This window comes from Schistocerca americana, chromosome 2, assembly GCF_021461395.2.
Source record: "Schistocerca americana isolate TAMUIC-IGC-003095 chromosome 2, iqSchAmer2.1, whole genome shotgun sequence".
NCBI lineage: Eukaryota > Metazoa > Arthropoda > Insecta > Orthoptera > Acrididae > Schistocerca > Schistocerca americana.
Genome location: NC_060120.1, coordinates 696,337,776 through 696,356,293, shown reverse-complemented (window position 1 = coordinate 696,356,293; position 18,518 = coordinate 696,337,776). Strand labels below are relative to the sequence as shown.

The 18,518-nt window shown below is 41.7% G+C and overlaps 1 protein-coding gene across 1 annotated transcript in view; it reads left to right on the top strand.

Annotated features, from left to right (window-relative positions):
* LOC124594349 (cilia- and flagella-associated protein 100-like) overlaps window positions 1–18,518 on the top strand; it is a 173,211-nt gene that overhangs the window by 139,513 nt on the left and 15,180 nt on the right. Inside the window, exon 6 of the mRNA XM_047132717.1 lies at window positions 1,705–1,866. Coding sequence (XP_046988673.1) covers window positions 1,705–1,866 — 162 coding nt within the window. The remainder of the gene's footprint in view (window positions 1–1,704; window positions 1,867–18,518) is intronic.

The window sequence follows — 18,518 nt, the reverse complement described above, 5'->3', positions numbered from 1 at the left end:
TGTTGTGCACGGCATCATACATGCCAAGGGCTGAAAAAAATGTTTTTGCTCATATTTCCACTTCTGTTGGAGCTAGGAGGTTGTAAACCCCACAGTGTTGGTACTTGTGAGGTCTGCTGTTTTTGTGCTGCATATGGTTGAAATGGATCAAGATGTTTGGAAGCAGATCATGCAGATACTCACATAAATACACTCTGCTTTATATATGTGGCAGATGGTTCTCATTCGCTGATTAAATACAATAATGTGTGAGTAGCTCATTCGATTTTATTGTGCAAGTGCTTTTGTTTTGGAGCATGATCTCCTTTGAGACTTGATTAATATAACTGTTAATGCAATTCGTGTAAAAACTCTTCAAAGTTTCATAATTTTCCAAAATAAATAGTGCTAGAACCGTAATTAATATCCAAGTTTCAATCCCTGTAAGGGCTGTATCTGTCTTTTCAAAGAATCCTTCTAAATTCCTGGGGTAACTTCGTCTACTACAGCTTGCTACAACGTGTTTGATGGTCTGATGTTCATTCCCAAAGTCACATTGAAAAGAAAAAGCCTTTTCCGCCAGTGGACCCTTTCAGCACAGATGCCATGGCGGGTATGAGTCCTGCAAATTGTGTTCTAAGCATGTCATGGTGATTCCATGCCAGCTGGCCTTGTAGCAGGTGTTATGAGAGGCTGATAGTCCTCATGTGCAGTGTTAGCCCACGTTTCTGACGACTTCCCGTTCATGTTCAAGTCCATTGCTTGCAGCGATTCTGCGAATGAGATGGGTGGCTGCCTGAATCGTAATTGGCGCATTTTAAGTGCAGGTACATCAGAGTGGATTGGCAGATGGAGAATTATAATTAGTTTTTCATATACTTTGAGAACATGGAGAGCTGCATCAAACCAGTCTCTGGACTGAAGACAACAACAACAATAACAACAACAACATTCTTTGAGAAGGGCATTCAGCCTTCGCAGATCCGGTGGCGCAATATTTCTTTGAGATAGTAAACAGTGAAGAGGAACAGATCTTAGCACCAAGTCATTGTCCTCATTGTTGCACTTAGCTGAACATCGATTATTCTCATATGTGAACTATTACGCTATACTGGAGCACAATACTCTGCAGCAAAGTAGACAAGTCATAAGGAATAACATCGTAGTGTTGTAGTTCTTGCGCTCTATGAGGTACCACACTCAGCTTATATACGGCGTTATAGTGCAAACTCAGCTTTGTTGCTGTATTTTATATGTGTTTATTGTAGGACAAGGTTTTGTCCAGTGTTGCACCTAAGTATTTCGGGAAGTCTTGGTGGTGACATTTAGCTGTGCACTGGTCATTCTGTTCTTAAGATGAAAGCAACTATCTTCAGTCTTCGTTGGATATGGTGTTAACCTCCACTTTTTGGAATATTTATGGCTTGTACTTAGGTCTGCAGAGAGTACCTCTTCAGCAGCTGGGCGTATCTATATGGTGTCAAAACTGGCAATCGGGCCTAGCTGATACGGATCTTCTGGCTTAAATATGAACGTGCAACTCAGTAATTATATTGGCTTTTATGTACTTTGACCATTGGATGTTCAGTATTGTTTCCAACAAACTTATTTTACAGTTTTTTTCTTAATATTCAATAAATTTTTACGTTCTACTATGCATCATACGCCACGTCTGATTTTTTAATTCAGAAAAGTCACAGCTAACTAGTATGTGTCTGATGACAGGATGAAGATACCGAGGAAGTCCAAACAGTCCCACTGTTCTTCAAGGACCCGGAGGAGCTGATGAGTGTTTTCGACGCGATGGAGCGCCACATTCTGAACTCACTGCTGCTCACAGAGGAGCTGTGGGCACCGCTCGAGGCTATGCGACACGACCTGAACCAGGTAAGGCTCTCTGTTGTGCACGACGCGTCTCTCCTCATAGGCTAGCGGAAGCTCGCGGAAATACGACTGCATGCTGGAATTGGCCAACTCATACAAATTCCTGGGTGTAACACTTTGTAGGAATATGAAATGGAGTGATCACTTAGGCTCAATCGTGAGCAAAGCAGGTGGTAGACTTCAGTTTATCGTTAGAATACTGGGGAAGTGCAATCAGTCTACAAAGGAGATTGCTTACAAATCTCCCGTTGACTGGTTCTAGAATATTGCTCAAGTGCGTGGGGCCTGTACCAAATAGGACTTAACAGGGGATAAGGAACGTATACAGAGAAGGGCAGCACGTATGGTCACAGCTTACAGCTGAAGCGGTATTTTCGACCTCTGGTCACAGGTCTGTTTGATCCTTGGGAGACTGTCAAGAGATACGGAAGGAGCTGAACTGGATGGTCCTTGAAGACAGACGTAAACTATCCCGAGAAAGTCTGTTAACAAAGTTTCAAGAACCGACTTTGAATGATGGCTCTAGGGATATACTACAACCTCCTATGTGTTGCTCACAGAGGGATCGTGAGGATAAGATTAGAATAATTTCTGAGTGCACAGAGGCATTCAAACAATCATTCTTTCCTTGCTCCATACGTGAATGGAACGGGAAGAATCCGTATTAAATGTCACAATAGGACGTAACCTCTGCCCTGCCCTTCACGGTGGTTTGCAGAGTATAGATATAGATGTAGATGCTTCAAAACTGGGGGACGAAGGAAATGAAAAGATGTATGCTTTATCGTTCACATTTCTTTCTATGGTGTCCTTGCAATGTGATGTCACAGCAGTATTTTGGTATTAAAGTTGGAGAACAAATAATTCCTATGTCTAGTGACGGCAAGGTTCTGCGTAATACGTTTTCTACAAATGTTAGAGCTGAAAATAATTCTTCGTCATCTAGAAAACGATTATTCACCCACAAATTTGATCCCTTGGAAAAAATTTAGAAAACAAAATATTAATTTATATGATTTATTTTGAACTACACCTAACTCGTGATTACTCTCTCTCTCTCTCTCTCTCTCTCTCTCTCTCTCTCAGCGTAATAAAGTATTTTACGTAGACACATCAAGGAAATTTCTGTATCTCATCGTTCTACACATTATTCCCAGTACATGACCGAGAGAAGTGTTGATCTGCTGCAGTTATGTATGCCATGAAAGACAGTACATCATCGCTTTCTTTAGTTAATCGAAAGCCATTTTCTGTATTTTACTGGCAACTGAAATGGATCTGGCTCAACACGCCTTCCCTTCCTCTTGATATGAATAGCCACTGACGTGAGGGCTCCTTTGTCTGAGAAGCAGTGCTTCACACTTAGCTTGAAGTTATCTTCAGACTCAAATTGAGTAGCTTCACTCAAATGAATCGGATCTCTGGGTGTGAATAAGGCTGGTTTCGAGGCTAATGTGTTAAGTTTATCCAGATTTCTGAACTCGTTTGTTTTACTATTGATCACAAAGAAACTTTTTGGATTCGCAGATTTTACCAATTCTGGTCATCCATCTGGTGTGTATACTATTGGACGTGTGTTTCTTGCATACACTCAGTACGACTAAAATCACGATCGCAAGGGAGTCTAGTGTGACCTACCACAGGGAAACAATACTGGACAGATTCACAAACAAGAGATATTTCCAAAGCAATAAAAGCACACTTCCTTGCCTGTCTCTTGGAGTTATCTATGATTATGAGGAAACGTTTCGTTTGAGGGTTAGTTACCTCGAAGTGTTTTATCAAGCAGCTCCCAGCTTCATGTGAACTCCCTCCTCCATCTTTCTCACTCCATGCAACATATATCCCTTATTTGATCCATAGTCGCGAGTACCGTTATTAGAAGTCCACGATTTCCTCCTGTAATAAGCTGTACCAATTTTAATATAGATGTGGGTAACGTTTGTTACATGTCACTTACTTTTGCACGGTGCTCTTTCGGATTCTCTTCAGCCAGAACAGTTGTAGGCACAATCATATTTTGCCCATCTCATCCTTTCTGAGATACAGTTCATGTTGTTTCTTTCCTGTAAATTTTAATGCATATAATACTGGGTTATTTATCGCCATTAGAGAGGCATCACTTTTTGAACAGCTGTTACGTTTTGGTAGTTTGAAGCCTATTTGACATTCGAATAGAAAAATTACTGCGAATATAGTTTCAGACACCGTAGGACCACACTTTTCTTTGTAGTATTCCGAGTATTTATCTCGAAATAAGGGTAAAATTGTGAGATCATATTCCAGATACACTTTGTTGGGGTCCTGTTGCCTACTCTAATGACTGTTTCGCATGGTGTTGAGAAAATCTATGACGGTTTGCACAGCCCCATCTTGACATTTATGTGGCTAGTTTCCATGTTTTCCTAAGAGAAAAAGTCCTTTGATTTCCTAACACAAATATTTCAACAATATTCTGTTTGGAACAAGAGAGAGACTTATAGTACAGTGTCTACATACAAACCACCACCCTCTTCTTTTGGAACAGGAAAACCCAGCTTCATTTGTTGTAAATTCCTCGCTCTTCTCGCACGTATCTGTAAGTCATGAACCCTCAGGACAGCTTCCTAGCAAATAATTACTTCCATTACACATACCTGAACACTCTTGTTGGGTTTGGAAGGTACGTACTGATGACCAGCATTACGTCGATGTTTCGCCTTCATTTTCTTCCATTGGTAAGTATTTTCTTCCTTTTTTTGAGATTTTGACTTCTGTCGCGATTCTTCAGTTATTCGACTTATTTTAAGCTGTAATATGAAGAGCAAAATAGTCTCAGAACTCGAGTGAGATATAATCGTAAATCACACAAAAAATTAAATACCGCCGAAATGGCACTCATGAGAAAAATGTGTGTACAAGGCTGTTTTCATTGAAGGTACACTGTTACAGCGTTAAGATATCACTGAAATATGCCTTCAAAGTTCACACAAAATACGGCGATCAAATATGTGAGAAAATTTAAGAGAGGCAAATTCACAAGCCACTGAACAATAGTTACCAGAAATGAACACTTTTATTTACTTTCTGAAATATCATCTAAGCTGGAACTATAGCTCGATGGATGCCAAGATCCATCACTGTCAGTGTCAAAAGGATCAGAGTCTTCATTTCCACTAGTATCTCTTATGAATATTCATTGAATATGCGAAGAAGCTTCATATGCTCCTGAGCTATCTGCAATTTTGCTGTGGCTTGTGACTGTGAGACTTCTGAACATATCACCATATGGCAAAGCATAGAACATACTCAATCATACCCTGCCATCGGATGCAGAAAGACGGAACTTTTTCAACATAACGTGAAGAGGGCATCGCTAAGAATGTCGTAGCATGAAAAACTCAATTTCGAAAAAATTGTGGCTTATGACTATTTCTCCGATCCCTTCAATTTCTTGTTGGATACAAAACATTTCTCCGAGTGATCCTGAAAGCGCAAAATACGATTTTCTTGGTGACTATGCACTATAATTTCATTTTATTCCTCTATATATCCTATATGGGACGATATGTGGCTGGAGCAAGATCTTCCTGGTCTGAAAGAGGCCTGTTGGACCGAAGAGCTTTGCGCCCACTTTGCCTGCTACGCAGGCGGCTCTGTATCAGTCGTTCACATGCGATACGTGTTCAAAAAATTCCAGAGCTTCGTTCACAAAATTTTTCGACACTTACCGTTTTCTTATTGTGCATGGTCTCGTTCGAAATACTCTCCTCTACTATTGATACACAGCTCCCAACGCCGCTTCCACTTCCGGAAGCAGTCTTGGTACGCCCCTTGCTGGATCGCGCGAAGTATTGCGTGTGACGAGGGCCTCCCGTCGGGTAGACCGCTCGCCTGGTGCAAGTCTTTCGATTTGACGCCCCTTCGGCGACTTGCGCGTCGATGGGGATGAAATGATGATGATTAGGACAACACAACACCCAGTCCCTGAGCAGAGAAAATCTCCGACCCAGACGGGAATCGAACCCGGGTCCTTAGGATTGACAGTCTGTGGCGCTGACCACTCAGCTACCGGGGGCGGACTCGCGCGAAGTGTCGTCTGGGAATTTTATTTCTTCTCGTCTATTGTTGCAAATCTTCGTTCTTTCAACGGGGTTTTCAGCGCTGGAAATAAAAAAAGTCCACGAGGGCCAGGTTTGGAGAATACTGAGGATGAGGCGGCACAGTGATTTCGTTTTTTGCGCAATAATCACGCACCAACAGGGATGAACGTTCGGGTCCGTTATCGAGACGCCAGAGCCATGGATTGTCTCCTCCACATTTCAGGCCGTTTCCTTCTTACATTTTCTCGCATGTGTTGCAACACATCTCGATAGTACCACCGGTTAACAGTTTGTCAGCGTGGCACAAATTCATGATAAACTAATTCATCAAAGTCAAAAAAACTATCAGCATGGCTTTGCCATTTGACCTGACCTGAGGAGCTTGTTTTTGTGTTGGAGAACCTTTACAGATCCATTGTGAAGACTGAACCTTGGTCTCAACATCATAACCGTAGACGCACGTCTCATCACTAGCTATGATTGTCTTAAGAAACATCTCGTTTTCATTTGCACGATCCAAAAGCTCTTCACAGATTGCGAGGCAAAGGTCTTTCTGGTCTTTACTCATGAGCCGTGGGACGAATTTGGCGACAACACGATGCATTCCAAGATGCTGTGTCAGAATTTCATGACATGATCCAACTGAAATGTTACATTCTTCTGCAATCTCTCAGACACTCAGTCTTCAGTTGGCACGCATAATTGTGTTGAAGTTCCTGACATAAGTGTCTTTGGTAGACTCAAAGGGCGTCCTGAACGAGAGTCGTTTTTAACTTCCGTCCGTCCATTTTTAAACTGTGTAAACTACTCGTAACACGGACTACGGCTTTAGCACTCATCACGTAGCCTTCCTGCATCATTTGGTGTATCTCTGTAAAGGTTTTCTTGAGTTTCACACAAAATTTAATACAGACGCGTTGCTGCTCTAACTCTGCCATCTCGAAACTCGTAAACTGTGCGCTACAACGTTCTACTCAATACAGCACGAAACAGTAACTAATAGACATACAACAACGAAGCTTCCGGAAGCTACACGTTAAACACAGGCGTGTGCAGGGACGCCAACAGCATTTCTCTCCAACACACCATTGGTGCGAAATTACGAATGTTCTAGAATTTTTTGAACAGACCTCGTAGTTCGTATAGGTGACATAAGAGCGATATCGGGCGACAGTTCTTCGGGTACTTTCCCAGTCTGTTTTTCTTCGCATTTTTGGGATCTTGCATTTCTGGAATGAGTGGTTAATAAAATACTGAATTCATCGTTTGGATCTATGGCCAAAGCGTTTGTCTGTTCGACACAAATTTCGTTTACCCCGACTGCTTTTCCACTTTTCATTATGTTTATACGTAGGTCGAGTTCTTTCAAGGAAAATGGCACAATGAGTTATTGGCTGTGGGCATCTACTGAGTTTGAAATTCCGACATCTTTTTGTTAGATTTTCCATTTAGGAGGAGTAGCGCACAGATTGGTTGGGCACTATCTTGGATGGTTGCTTGACTAACTTAAGATCGCAATTGAGTTCTTATACCAAGTTTTATGTCAGTTTGCTGCCGCAGGTCATGTTAATTCCTTCCAGAGTTTTCAGTTTCAGAATGTAGAAAATGTCAGAAGAACAAGGACACACAAAGGTGTGCATGATAATTCTTAGGCTATTGTAGCTATGCATCACCAAACAGAAAAATCATTTTGCAGTGCTTAGTTACAACGCTCGCATTACTGCACTGGCTTTGTACAGAAGTCATACTGTAAAAATATTCGCATTATTTGGCATTGCCATTAACATACACGCATCAGTTGGTTCTACTCAGAAATTCATCAGTGGAATAGGAGAAGCTGACCAAAAATAATCCTTTAGGCATCTCTTAAAATGAACTTATTAATAGTTCAACGTTTTAAGGCTGCTTGCAAGTTAGTGAATAATAGGTACCTATCTGGACCAACGTAAGTAGCTTCAAATTTTTGCGAAAATTATTTTTATTTCTAGTATGGATTTCATGAACTGAGCTGTTCGTTTGAAAAAGAGATATATTTTTAATGACAGATTTCATTAAAGAGTAAATGTGTTGGGAATCAGTAGTTAGTATACCTAATTTCCTAAAGGGCCTCTGCAGGATGTTCTTGAGTTCATACATCAAATAATTCTTATTACACTTTCTTTGCCTTGTCCCACTCAATATTTTCATTAGTGCGGTTCCTCATGAGATAGTCTCCTCCTTAAATCGTTCTTGCTTGTATTGTATTCAGGATGTCCTTTATCTATGAGGCCACAGATAAAATATTACCTACAACAACTCTTGGAATTTTCTTGAAGAATATCTAGGAAGTTCTTGCAGTTTTGCCGGCATTGGAATGATTTTATTTTAACATGTATTAAAATCTTCTGTTAACACTATCCGTTTGGCCTTTTTTAATAGAATCTTCTGCAAAACGGTATTTTTGTTGCTTTAACATCCTCTTCCAGCTGGCCTTTGTTGTGATTTAGGGGCAGTTTTATCGAGCTCACGTCATAGTTCCTTCTTCAGCCGCTGTTACGGGCAATAACGTAAGGTTAAAAAGTAGCTAAAGGAAATTCTCCTCAATCACCAACAGATCGATCGAAACATTTTGCCTGACTACAGCAAGGCGGACTATGTGATGACAGTAAGATGCAGGTACGCCGAAATTTTATGCACAGAGACCAGAATGCTACATCCGGGCTGTACGGAGATTATTGCTCGGGCGCCATCTGCTGATGACCGCTAGAACTCGATGCATTGGTATGTCGATATATGCGTCACAGCTGCTGTTTTCTTTGCAGGAGATAGGGCGCCCTCTACTCCTCTACTGCAGCCCGTTTCACGTAAGACGACACGCGCATAGAGGCTGAGTGATAGGGCGGCGTGGAGGGGACGAGGTTTACCCATCCATGTCAGTTGGGATTGACGTATAGTGGTTTTTTTAACTCCTCTCTGTCTTCGAGTTCTATAGTTTTGACTTGGGCGCGTATGACCCCAGTTGTTTTTGCACCCTAAAACAAAACAAAACAATCAATGGCGGCAAATGGCTCTGAGCACTATGCGACTTAACTTCTGAGGTCATCAGTCGCCTAGACCTTAGAACTAATTAAGCCTAACTAACCTAAGGATATCACACACATCCATGCCCGAGGCAGGATTCGAACCTGCGACCGTAGCGGTCACGTGGTTCCAGACTGAAGCGCCTAGAACCGCACGGCCACACCGGCCGGCTATCAATGGCGGCAGAGAGCGGGGAAACGAAGTCCTTGTTACCGAACTGTGTTGCTGCGGACAGCAGTCACGTTCCTTTGCTTTCGGTACATTGTATTATACGTTCAAATCCATGAGGGAATCATACATTTTAAAACCGATATCGATCATCCGTCTACATGAGACAATTCATACTTTTGAGTCTTGAGGTTGTGTCCACTGCTCCGCAGCAATTGTCTGTGTGACGTCGGAACGCGAGAACAGCTTATGCAGCTTTGTGAAGACGTGAAGAACATTTTTTCTTAAAATGACGATTGTGTAACAAGATCATCGAAAATAGTTGCAATAATTGCCATTTATTGCGATTTGTAATACACAACAAAATAAACTTCAAACTCAAGCCGAAATCGTTACATTTGTTTGACAACTGCTTCTACTCCATATAATTTTTTAAAAGTGTATAATGCGCGTATGTAGGTCTGTTTCACTACTGTTCAATGTAAATCACTATGCGTAGAAAAGAATTACTGGTAGCAAACACTAGTAGGAACGACTACCGTAAAAATTGTCAGTATGTTATCATGTTTTTCGGTGTCAAGAGGTATTGTGAGTTTAAACTAACTCGTTCGACATTACTGTGGGAGACGCATTTATGATCCGTTGAACTAGCTAACGATTAACCATCTTTTGTGAATAATTCGGCGGAAGCTGACTGATAACGTCGAAAACCACCGATATCTCGACTGTTAACCCTCTCTTTCATTTTAAGGCATTTTCCAATTCGTTTCATGAAAATGACAAGGGTTTACGTGTCGAAATACTGGAGTTTTTGACGAATTTATCCAGCCGAATTCTCGCAAGTAATACAACAGGCTGGGAAAAGCTTTACTTCTCCTTGGGCAATGAGTTGAACGTTATGGTCTGAATATTTCACAGGCTACATATTCCTAATCAATAAAAGATAGGAAGTTCTCATATACAGTGTATGCAATTGATATGTTGACAGCCGGCCGTTGTGACCGAGCGGTTCTAAGCACTTCATTCCGGAACCGCACTGCTGCTACGGTTGCAGGTTCGAATCCTGGATGTGTGTGCTGTCCTTAGGTTAGTTAGGTTTAAGTAGTTCTAAGTCTAGGGGACTGATGACGTCAGATGTTAAGTCCCATAGTGCTCAGAACCATTTAAACCATTTGATACGTTGACAAAAACGTTTTTAAACCGTGAGTCTTTAAAACTAAGATAGATCATTACTTTACTTTGTTTCAAAGTCTACACACAGTGTGCCCACGCTGAAGGGGGATGCTGTCTATTGCTTAAAGCACAAATCTTTCAGTGTCTGTTATCTTGACTATTTTGTCTTTTTCCCCACATAGCTTGTAACCTGTGCGCAAATTGATTCTTTCGGGTTATACTGACAGTAATATGTGGGTAAACGCAAAACTGTGTGACCACATTCACATGTAAGTCAAATTTATACATTCTATCGTGTGACTTTTATAAATTAACGAGCTGCAGGAGTTCAGCACGAGTCTGGCTTATATTGTCAGGAATATTTTTATTTTTCAGTCAGAGCACAATATCCCCTTTCCTGGTACTCGTAGTTGTTCATTTCTCTGTAACAGCTAAACGATAACTGGCACGGTAATTACAGTGATCGACTTCGAAGCTAGGTATGGCAAGATGTTGTTCAATGAATCACTTCTTGAAAGTGACAACGTTCATTTCCGAATGGTAGTCACTAGTGCTTTTCTTACGTCTACATACAAGTTTACTCTGTTTACTCTCAGGAACCAACCCAGTAGAAGAGCCAGCATGCAGAATAAGTATCCGAGAACCTTTTCCTAAGGGAACCTTAAAACCGCCATTACCATCACTCGTTCCCCAGTATTTATGGAATATATTTCATCAAAGTAATACACTGTAGAACTACCTACTCCTCTTGTATCTCTAAAACAGACGTGCGTCATGTTGCTTCTATGTTACTTCTTTCAATTAAAAACTTTCTTCTTAACATGTTTAAAACTAATGTATTTTAAAATTCCTTACACTGACGAAGGGCCACGTTTGAAGCCGATTTCCTCAGGCACAATTGTAACAAGTTTTTGTGATATTGAGTATTCCCTTCTTATACACATTTCAAACACGGAGACTTTAAAACAGCGTTGTCAGAACCATCTATGCGATTTCTATGATTTTCAGGCGAAATGAAAACAAATTTTCCTGGGTTTTCTACTGATCCAACACTTTTGTTTACTATTCTCTGGACATCTCCGACACTTTTGTTTAATATTCTCTTGCCGACACGTGCTTCTGCAGTTTGTTCTTGAGTCTTCAGAATGTCAGAAATGGAAGTATCGATTTCAGATTCAAATTTGAAGAAGTATAAATGCGGGACACAAACCTCCTCGACTGCTTGTGAAGCATCTACATCTACATGATTACTCTGCAATTCACAATGAAGTGTCTGGTAGAGCGTTCATAGAACCACGTTCGAGCTATTTATCTACCATTCGCCTCTCGAACAGTGCGTAGGAAACACGAAACCTTTTATCTTTCCTTGCGAACTCTAGTTTCTCTTATTTTATTATGATGAACATTTCTCTCCGTAGGTGGGCGCCAACAAAGAATTTTCACACTCCGAGGAGAAAGTTGGCGACTGAAATTTCATGAAAAAATCCTGCCACAACGAAAAACGCCATTGTTTTGATGACTGCCACCCCAATTCGCGTATTATATCCGTGGCAGTCTCTCCCCTATTTCGCGAAAATACAAAACGAAGTGCCCGTCTTTGAACTTTTTCGATCAATTCTATCTGCTCTGGATCCCACGCCTGACAGCAATATTTCAGAAGAGGGTGGAAAAGCGTAGTGTAAGTAGTCTCTTTAGTAGACCTGTTGCATTTTCTAAACGTTCTACCAATAAATCGATGTCTTTGGTTTGCTTTCCACGCAACGTTATCCATGTGATAGTTGCATTTTAAGTTATTCTAAATCGTAATCCCCAAGTGTTTAGTTGAATTTACAGCCTTTTAAATCGTGTGTTTTATACTGTAAATCGAATTTAGCGGATTCCTTTTAGTAATCATGCAGATGACTTCAGACTTTTAATTATTTAGGATTCTCACCATACAGATATCTTCTCTAAGTCGTTTTCTAATTTGTTTCATTCTCTGATAACTTTATAAGAAGGTAAATCACAGCTGAGATTGTCTCATAAATCGTTTATGTAGATCAGGAACAGATGAGCGCTTATAACGTTTCCTTGCAAACGCCAGATATCGCACCTATCACTTCTGATTTACCCGACGATTTTCCGTCGATTTACTGACAGTAAATCACAAAACCAATCGCACGACTAAGACAATACCCCATAGGCATGCAATTTAATTTAAGTTGCGTATGAGGAACTTAATGTTTATTACCGTCACCTGACATCATTTGAAAATCTTACCAGAACGCTTACAGATACACATTCAGAGCTATGCTGCTACAAGAAAGTAACATCGATATCTGAGTGAATAATTCGGTAGCGCTGTGAATGAAACTGCATTGTCGCAAAATACGGCAACAGCGAAGCACGTGGGGGAGAGATTCTGGTAGTCCAGTTTGTAACTCGCGGCTAGCCGCTCGGAAAGAGAATGAATCTTATTGGCTACTAACAGTTTATGATGGGGGATGCGCAGAACGGCAGAAAGTGGAGCCGCCTTCCAACATGATGCGAGCTATAATAATGCTACGAAATGTTACCTCGTCAATGTCGCTCTCTGAATCGGAACAAGTGCTCTCTTTAATGCAAGTAAAAATTGTCGTGTTTTATCTGTTGTATTCGGAGCCTACTAGTATTTTCTGTGATTTGTCCAACCATTTACGTAGTCATGTACATAATAATATATACAAGTCTTCATCTCCCTCTGCGACTTTTCTCCCCCCCCCCCTCCCCACGACACACACACGAGCTTCCTTCCGATACCAAATTGACGATTCCTTGATGCCTCAGGATGTATTCTATAAACTGATCCCCTCTTTTGGTCAATCTGCGTCACAAATTTATTTTGTCCTCAGTTTCATTCACTATCTTCTCGTCGGCTAGTCCATCTATCCATCTAATTTTCAACATTCTTCTGTACCACTTTATTTAAAATTATCTATTTTCTTATTGTCTGAACTGTATATTGTCCACGCATCACTTCTGTACAAAGCTATACTCCAGACAAACAATTTCAGAAATGACTTCCAAACACTTAAATTTATGACAATTACACAATTTATGACAGTTACACTTACAGGCACAATAACGGTGAACGCGATTTAAATGTAGACAGATGCAGGAACTTGTATTGCATAATGTGCCGACGATTAATGTTTTATAAAGTAAGTTGTATTTTTTCTAACATCTCTTCAAATCTGACCTGTTTTTATGTTCCATACTTAAGGAGTGCTAATACATCGAACGCATGGTGCTTCCATTTGATAAGATACCTGACTATGGTCTAAGACTGCAGTCAAGCAGAATGACAGCTGCATGCGGGACTAACTCAGTTAAACTTAAATTTATATTTGTTGTTAAATTTTTCTTTTTCATAAATGTTTTTCTTGGTATTGACAGTCTGAGGTGTGGGGTTGATCTGTTATTCTGTTATTCTGCGCAACAGATTAATCTTAGATGTACCCTTTACCCTGTGGCTCCTGCAAGATGCAATTTCCACCCCTACACTACTACAGAAGTCAGACAGACGCTCCTAACGTTCTAAAGAGAAATACCTGAAAAACTTTCAGCAATAAATATCTTCTGGAGTCGTCCGCTGTAAGGAAATGACACAAAAATTCACAAAATTTCTTACGTAACTAGTGGGATACTTGGGTACTGGAGTAGTGCTAGTTAGTGTAAGAAAATTATGAAACTAACGGAAGTTATTATTTATTTTGCAAAAATTCTGAGAAATCACAATGGCACTTCTAGTTATGAACTGAACAAGTTATATCCTGGTTCTTTTCGGAATGTGAAGCTACCTCTCAAGGATAGAATTCGCTAATGAAATTTCTATTCAAAGTTTAAGATGGTTGTTAACTTGGCAGAATGGCTGACGGGTGCACCTACTCAACTTGAATAATTATCCTTTAGAATGTTGCTAGGTACGGTCGAGGCTGTTGCGTGCGAAATGCAGTGAAGTGTACTGTTGTGGAGGAAATATGGGGCTCGCAATAGCTGTAGCGCACAATACCGTAAGCTGCGATGACTGCTGTCTGCGCCGCTCACTGCTGACAAATAAGATAACTCTCGTTCTATCTGGATTGACCTTTGCCAATCAAACTCTCCCTATGCCTTGATGAAGTCAAGGATTCCTATTCGCCCCTAGTCTAACTATTGGCGTGGTACACCGGTCAGATAACCAGTCCACTGTGATGCCACTCAAAATTCACTCGCAGGCGTTTAACTATAACTCTGTCCATTCACGCCACACAATAAGTGTGTCGGCCAACACAGTGAACAACGCTTAATCGCAAGGACGCAGTATAGAGTAGCACTTCGATTCGCTCTCGACAGAGGTGCTCTCCCAGTGAAGTACTGAGGAGAGACTTGTTCCTCGCTCCAAGAGTGACAACAGAATGGCGCCTCTCCATGCCAGACGTGAAGGGGTATATCCTTCGGTCTCTTCCATTATTCCTTCAGCTCAAGGCGTCAGAAATATCGTCTGCCAATCAGCATTGCTCTTCTAAAACGGGAGAATGACGTTTCGTTTAAGGCAACCAATCCAGAAACCTGTAGCATTGGCGTTTGCTGTCTCCCTGTGAAAATCTCTGAAACTGCGTGCTATGTGTAAAGAAAGCGTAGGCTGGCCACTCCCACACAATGTAGCGGAATTTGCTTTTAAGCCGAACAGAGGGTTGTTCCCCGCCTTTCACTCGGGCCCACCCTGTCCGCTACATGGGTGGTCATCGGCCGACATAGGCTGGGTCGTCCTCTGAAGGGACCGGCGCCCCGTTGTGCGATTTCTCTCCCGAACTAAAAGCTTCTGTGACCCTCGTGTCTGGAATTTATGTGTGTATGCCAGTCTCGAGTATTTCAACCACGGTGCGCTTACTTGTTAATTGCATATCGTTTACATTAATTCATACAACATTGACTTTATCTTATCGAGTTTGGGTTCGAATGAAGCGTCTTGATGTGCGGAATATGATTGTGAGGGCAGAATATGTAAGCAATGAAGGTCAGGAGACCACGACGTCTTACAACAGTCTGCATTTTTATACCTCCTCTGCTTCTGCCATCATCATATATATATTGGTACCAAAGTGGCAAAACTCATCGACTACTTTCAACGTCTCACTTCCTAATCTAATTCTACACTGGAGGGCCAAAGAAACTGGTACACCTGACTAATATCGTGTAGAGCTGCCGCAAGCACGAAGAAGTGCCGCAACACCAACACGACGTGGCATGGACTAGATCAGGGCTTCACAACATACGTGCTCGTGCTCGCAGAGCAAGCTGTGAGCAGCAAGGCGCGAGCACGGAGCAGCGCGAGCACGCTACCCCCACTACCGGACCAGAGCGGAGAGTGGGGAGAGTCATGTGAGGCACACAACAGCTGCCGCCAGTCAATGTAAATCCGCGGCCACCTGCAGGGATATCACTCACGAATTATTACTGCGACAAATGAAACAAATAAAGGAGAATGTACACATGCCACATAATTTTATTAGCTTAGTGTATGCCTCTACATTCATATTAATTTGTGAACTTTTACACAATAAAAGGTATCACTGAAGTGTGGGATTCTCGGTTATCTTGTACTTTTTGCCCTTTACAATTGCGTTTACGTTCGGAGTAATTGCTCTTGTGCATTGCAGGCGCAGCGTGCAGTTTAAATTTCGATCAGAAATTGCGTTTCTCAGGCGCGTCCTGTTACATTTCATTGCAGAGAACAGTTGTTCACAATCATACGTGGAACCGAACATTGATATTATTGTAGCCGTCAGTTTGTGCAAACGAGGAAATCTATGCTGAGGGATGTGTCTGTAGAGTTCCAAAATGTTTTTCTTGTTCTGAAATTTGTCTCCGTATTCTCTGCCACACTGCAGGTCAATAATTTCTAGTTGCAGCTCAGGACGAATCTCTTCAATATTCGCTGAATATGGAGAGGAGAACAGATCAAAATCACTGTCTAGTGCTGTCAGATCTTGAAAGCGTTGATCAAATTCTTCCTTAAGGGCAACTAAACTATGTGAATAACGTTCACAGTTTTTGTGAACATCTTGCATGGATGGTAATTTAGGAAAATGAGCTAGATTTCCTGTTTCCAGCTGACTCATACCCAAAGTGTCAATTTCATTTTAAAAGCTCGTATTCGATCTATGAAATGAGTAATTAGCAGATCTTTACCTTGTAGTGAAATGTTCAAAGCATTCAGATGGCTAGTTAAATCTGCTAAGAACGCGAGATCACATTTCCATGAAGGCTCTTTCAATTCAGGAATACACATGTTATTTATTTCCATGAACATATTTATCTCATCTAATAGGCAAAAAAATCGATTTAATAATTCGCCACGACTAAGCCAGCGAACCTCGCTGTAATAAGGCAGGCTACCATACTGGTTTTCTACATCCTCAAGAAAGCATTTAAATTGCCTGTGTTGTAGCCCACGCTTCCTTATTAATTGGTTGTACGAACAACAACACTCATCACATTTTTTAGAGTGATACTCTTTGCACATAAGTTTTCCTGGTGGATCACACAGTGAACGCCGCTTATTTCATTCGGCACGGTCAGTTTTTGCATTTTCTCCTTCAACAGCGCAACGAAACCTGATTATTTCCCTGTCATCGCTGGTGCGCCGTCTGTAGACACTGAAACTAAAGAATTCCACGACAATCCTATATTTTCAACACTTTCTTCAACACTACTTAAAATATCACCTCCAGTTGCAGTGTTCTTCATGACTACTACATCGAGGAGCTCCTCCCTCACCTGAAGATCTCTATTAACACCTCTAATAAATATGGCAAGCTGTCTGTTCCAGTGATATCAACACTTTCGTCCAGACCTAGAGAATACGCCATAAAATCTTTACAGATATTTGCAAGCTGGCTCTGGACGTCGTCTGCCATGTCCTGTATGCGACGCATAATGGTCATGTTAGATAATGGCACAATCAGAAACTGTTCAACTTGAGATGGACACAAATTTTCCGCTGCAGCTACCAAACATTCTTTTATTAAATCGCCATCAGTGAAGGGGCGCAGGGATTTTGCTAAAAGCAAAGCAATTTACAACTCACTCTGAGAGCTGCCTCAGTTGATGTTTCTTCGTCGTCCAGATCTTCTTCGGATAGCTTCCTTTTAAGTTTAATAACTTCCTGTGCACGATCTGGTCCACCACATTTTCCACTTCCGTAGTCTTTCGCGTGGTACGACATATAATGTCGCTGCAAATTAAATTTCCTAAAAGAATTCAGCGTTTTGTGACATACTAAACATTTTGCAACTCCATCTTTTTCTGTAAACAGATACAATTCCTCCCAATGGGGGTTGAACTGCGAAAGCATGGTTGGGGTTACACAACGGCGACTTGACATGATTCTTAACCAGCGAAGTGACTGTTAGAGCTGATCGTAGTACTTTAAACGTTACACAGTCGGTGCGAATTCAATAGGCATGCTGCGGCCCTATTCAAACGTGCGCGCGCATTTCCCCTCCCTCCCCACCCTCACTCCGCGAACTTGCACCTGCTCGCAAGCACGTGCCTGAGCAGACGCGAGTACTCGCGCTCAAAACCGGCCAGTTGTTAAGCCCTGGACTAGATTAATGTCTGAAGTAGTGCTGGAGGGAACTGATACCATGAATCCTTCAGGACTGTCCGTAAATCCGTAAGAGTACGAGGGGGTGGAGACCTCTCCTGAACAGCACGTTGAAAGGCATCCCATATATGCTCAACACTGTTTATGCCTGGGGAGATTCGTGGCCAGCGGAAATGTTTAAACATAGAAGAGTATTCGTGGAGCCACTCTGTTGCAATTCTGGACGTGTGGGGTGTCGTATTGTCCTGCTGGAATTGCCCAAACCCGTCGGAATCCACAATGGACGTGAATGGATGCAGGTAATCTGAAGGGATGCTTACGTACGTGTCCCCTGTCAGAGTCGTATCTAGATGTATCAGTGGTCCCATATCACTGCAACTGCACACGCCCCACACCTTTACGGAGCCTCCACCAGCTTGAACAGTCCTCTGCCGACAAGCAGGGTCCATGGATTGGAGGTTGACTCCATACCCGTACACGTCCATTCGCCCGATAAAATTCGAAACGAGACTCGTCCCACCAGGCAACATGTTCCAGTCATCAATAGTTCAATGTCGGCGTTG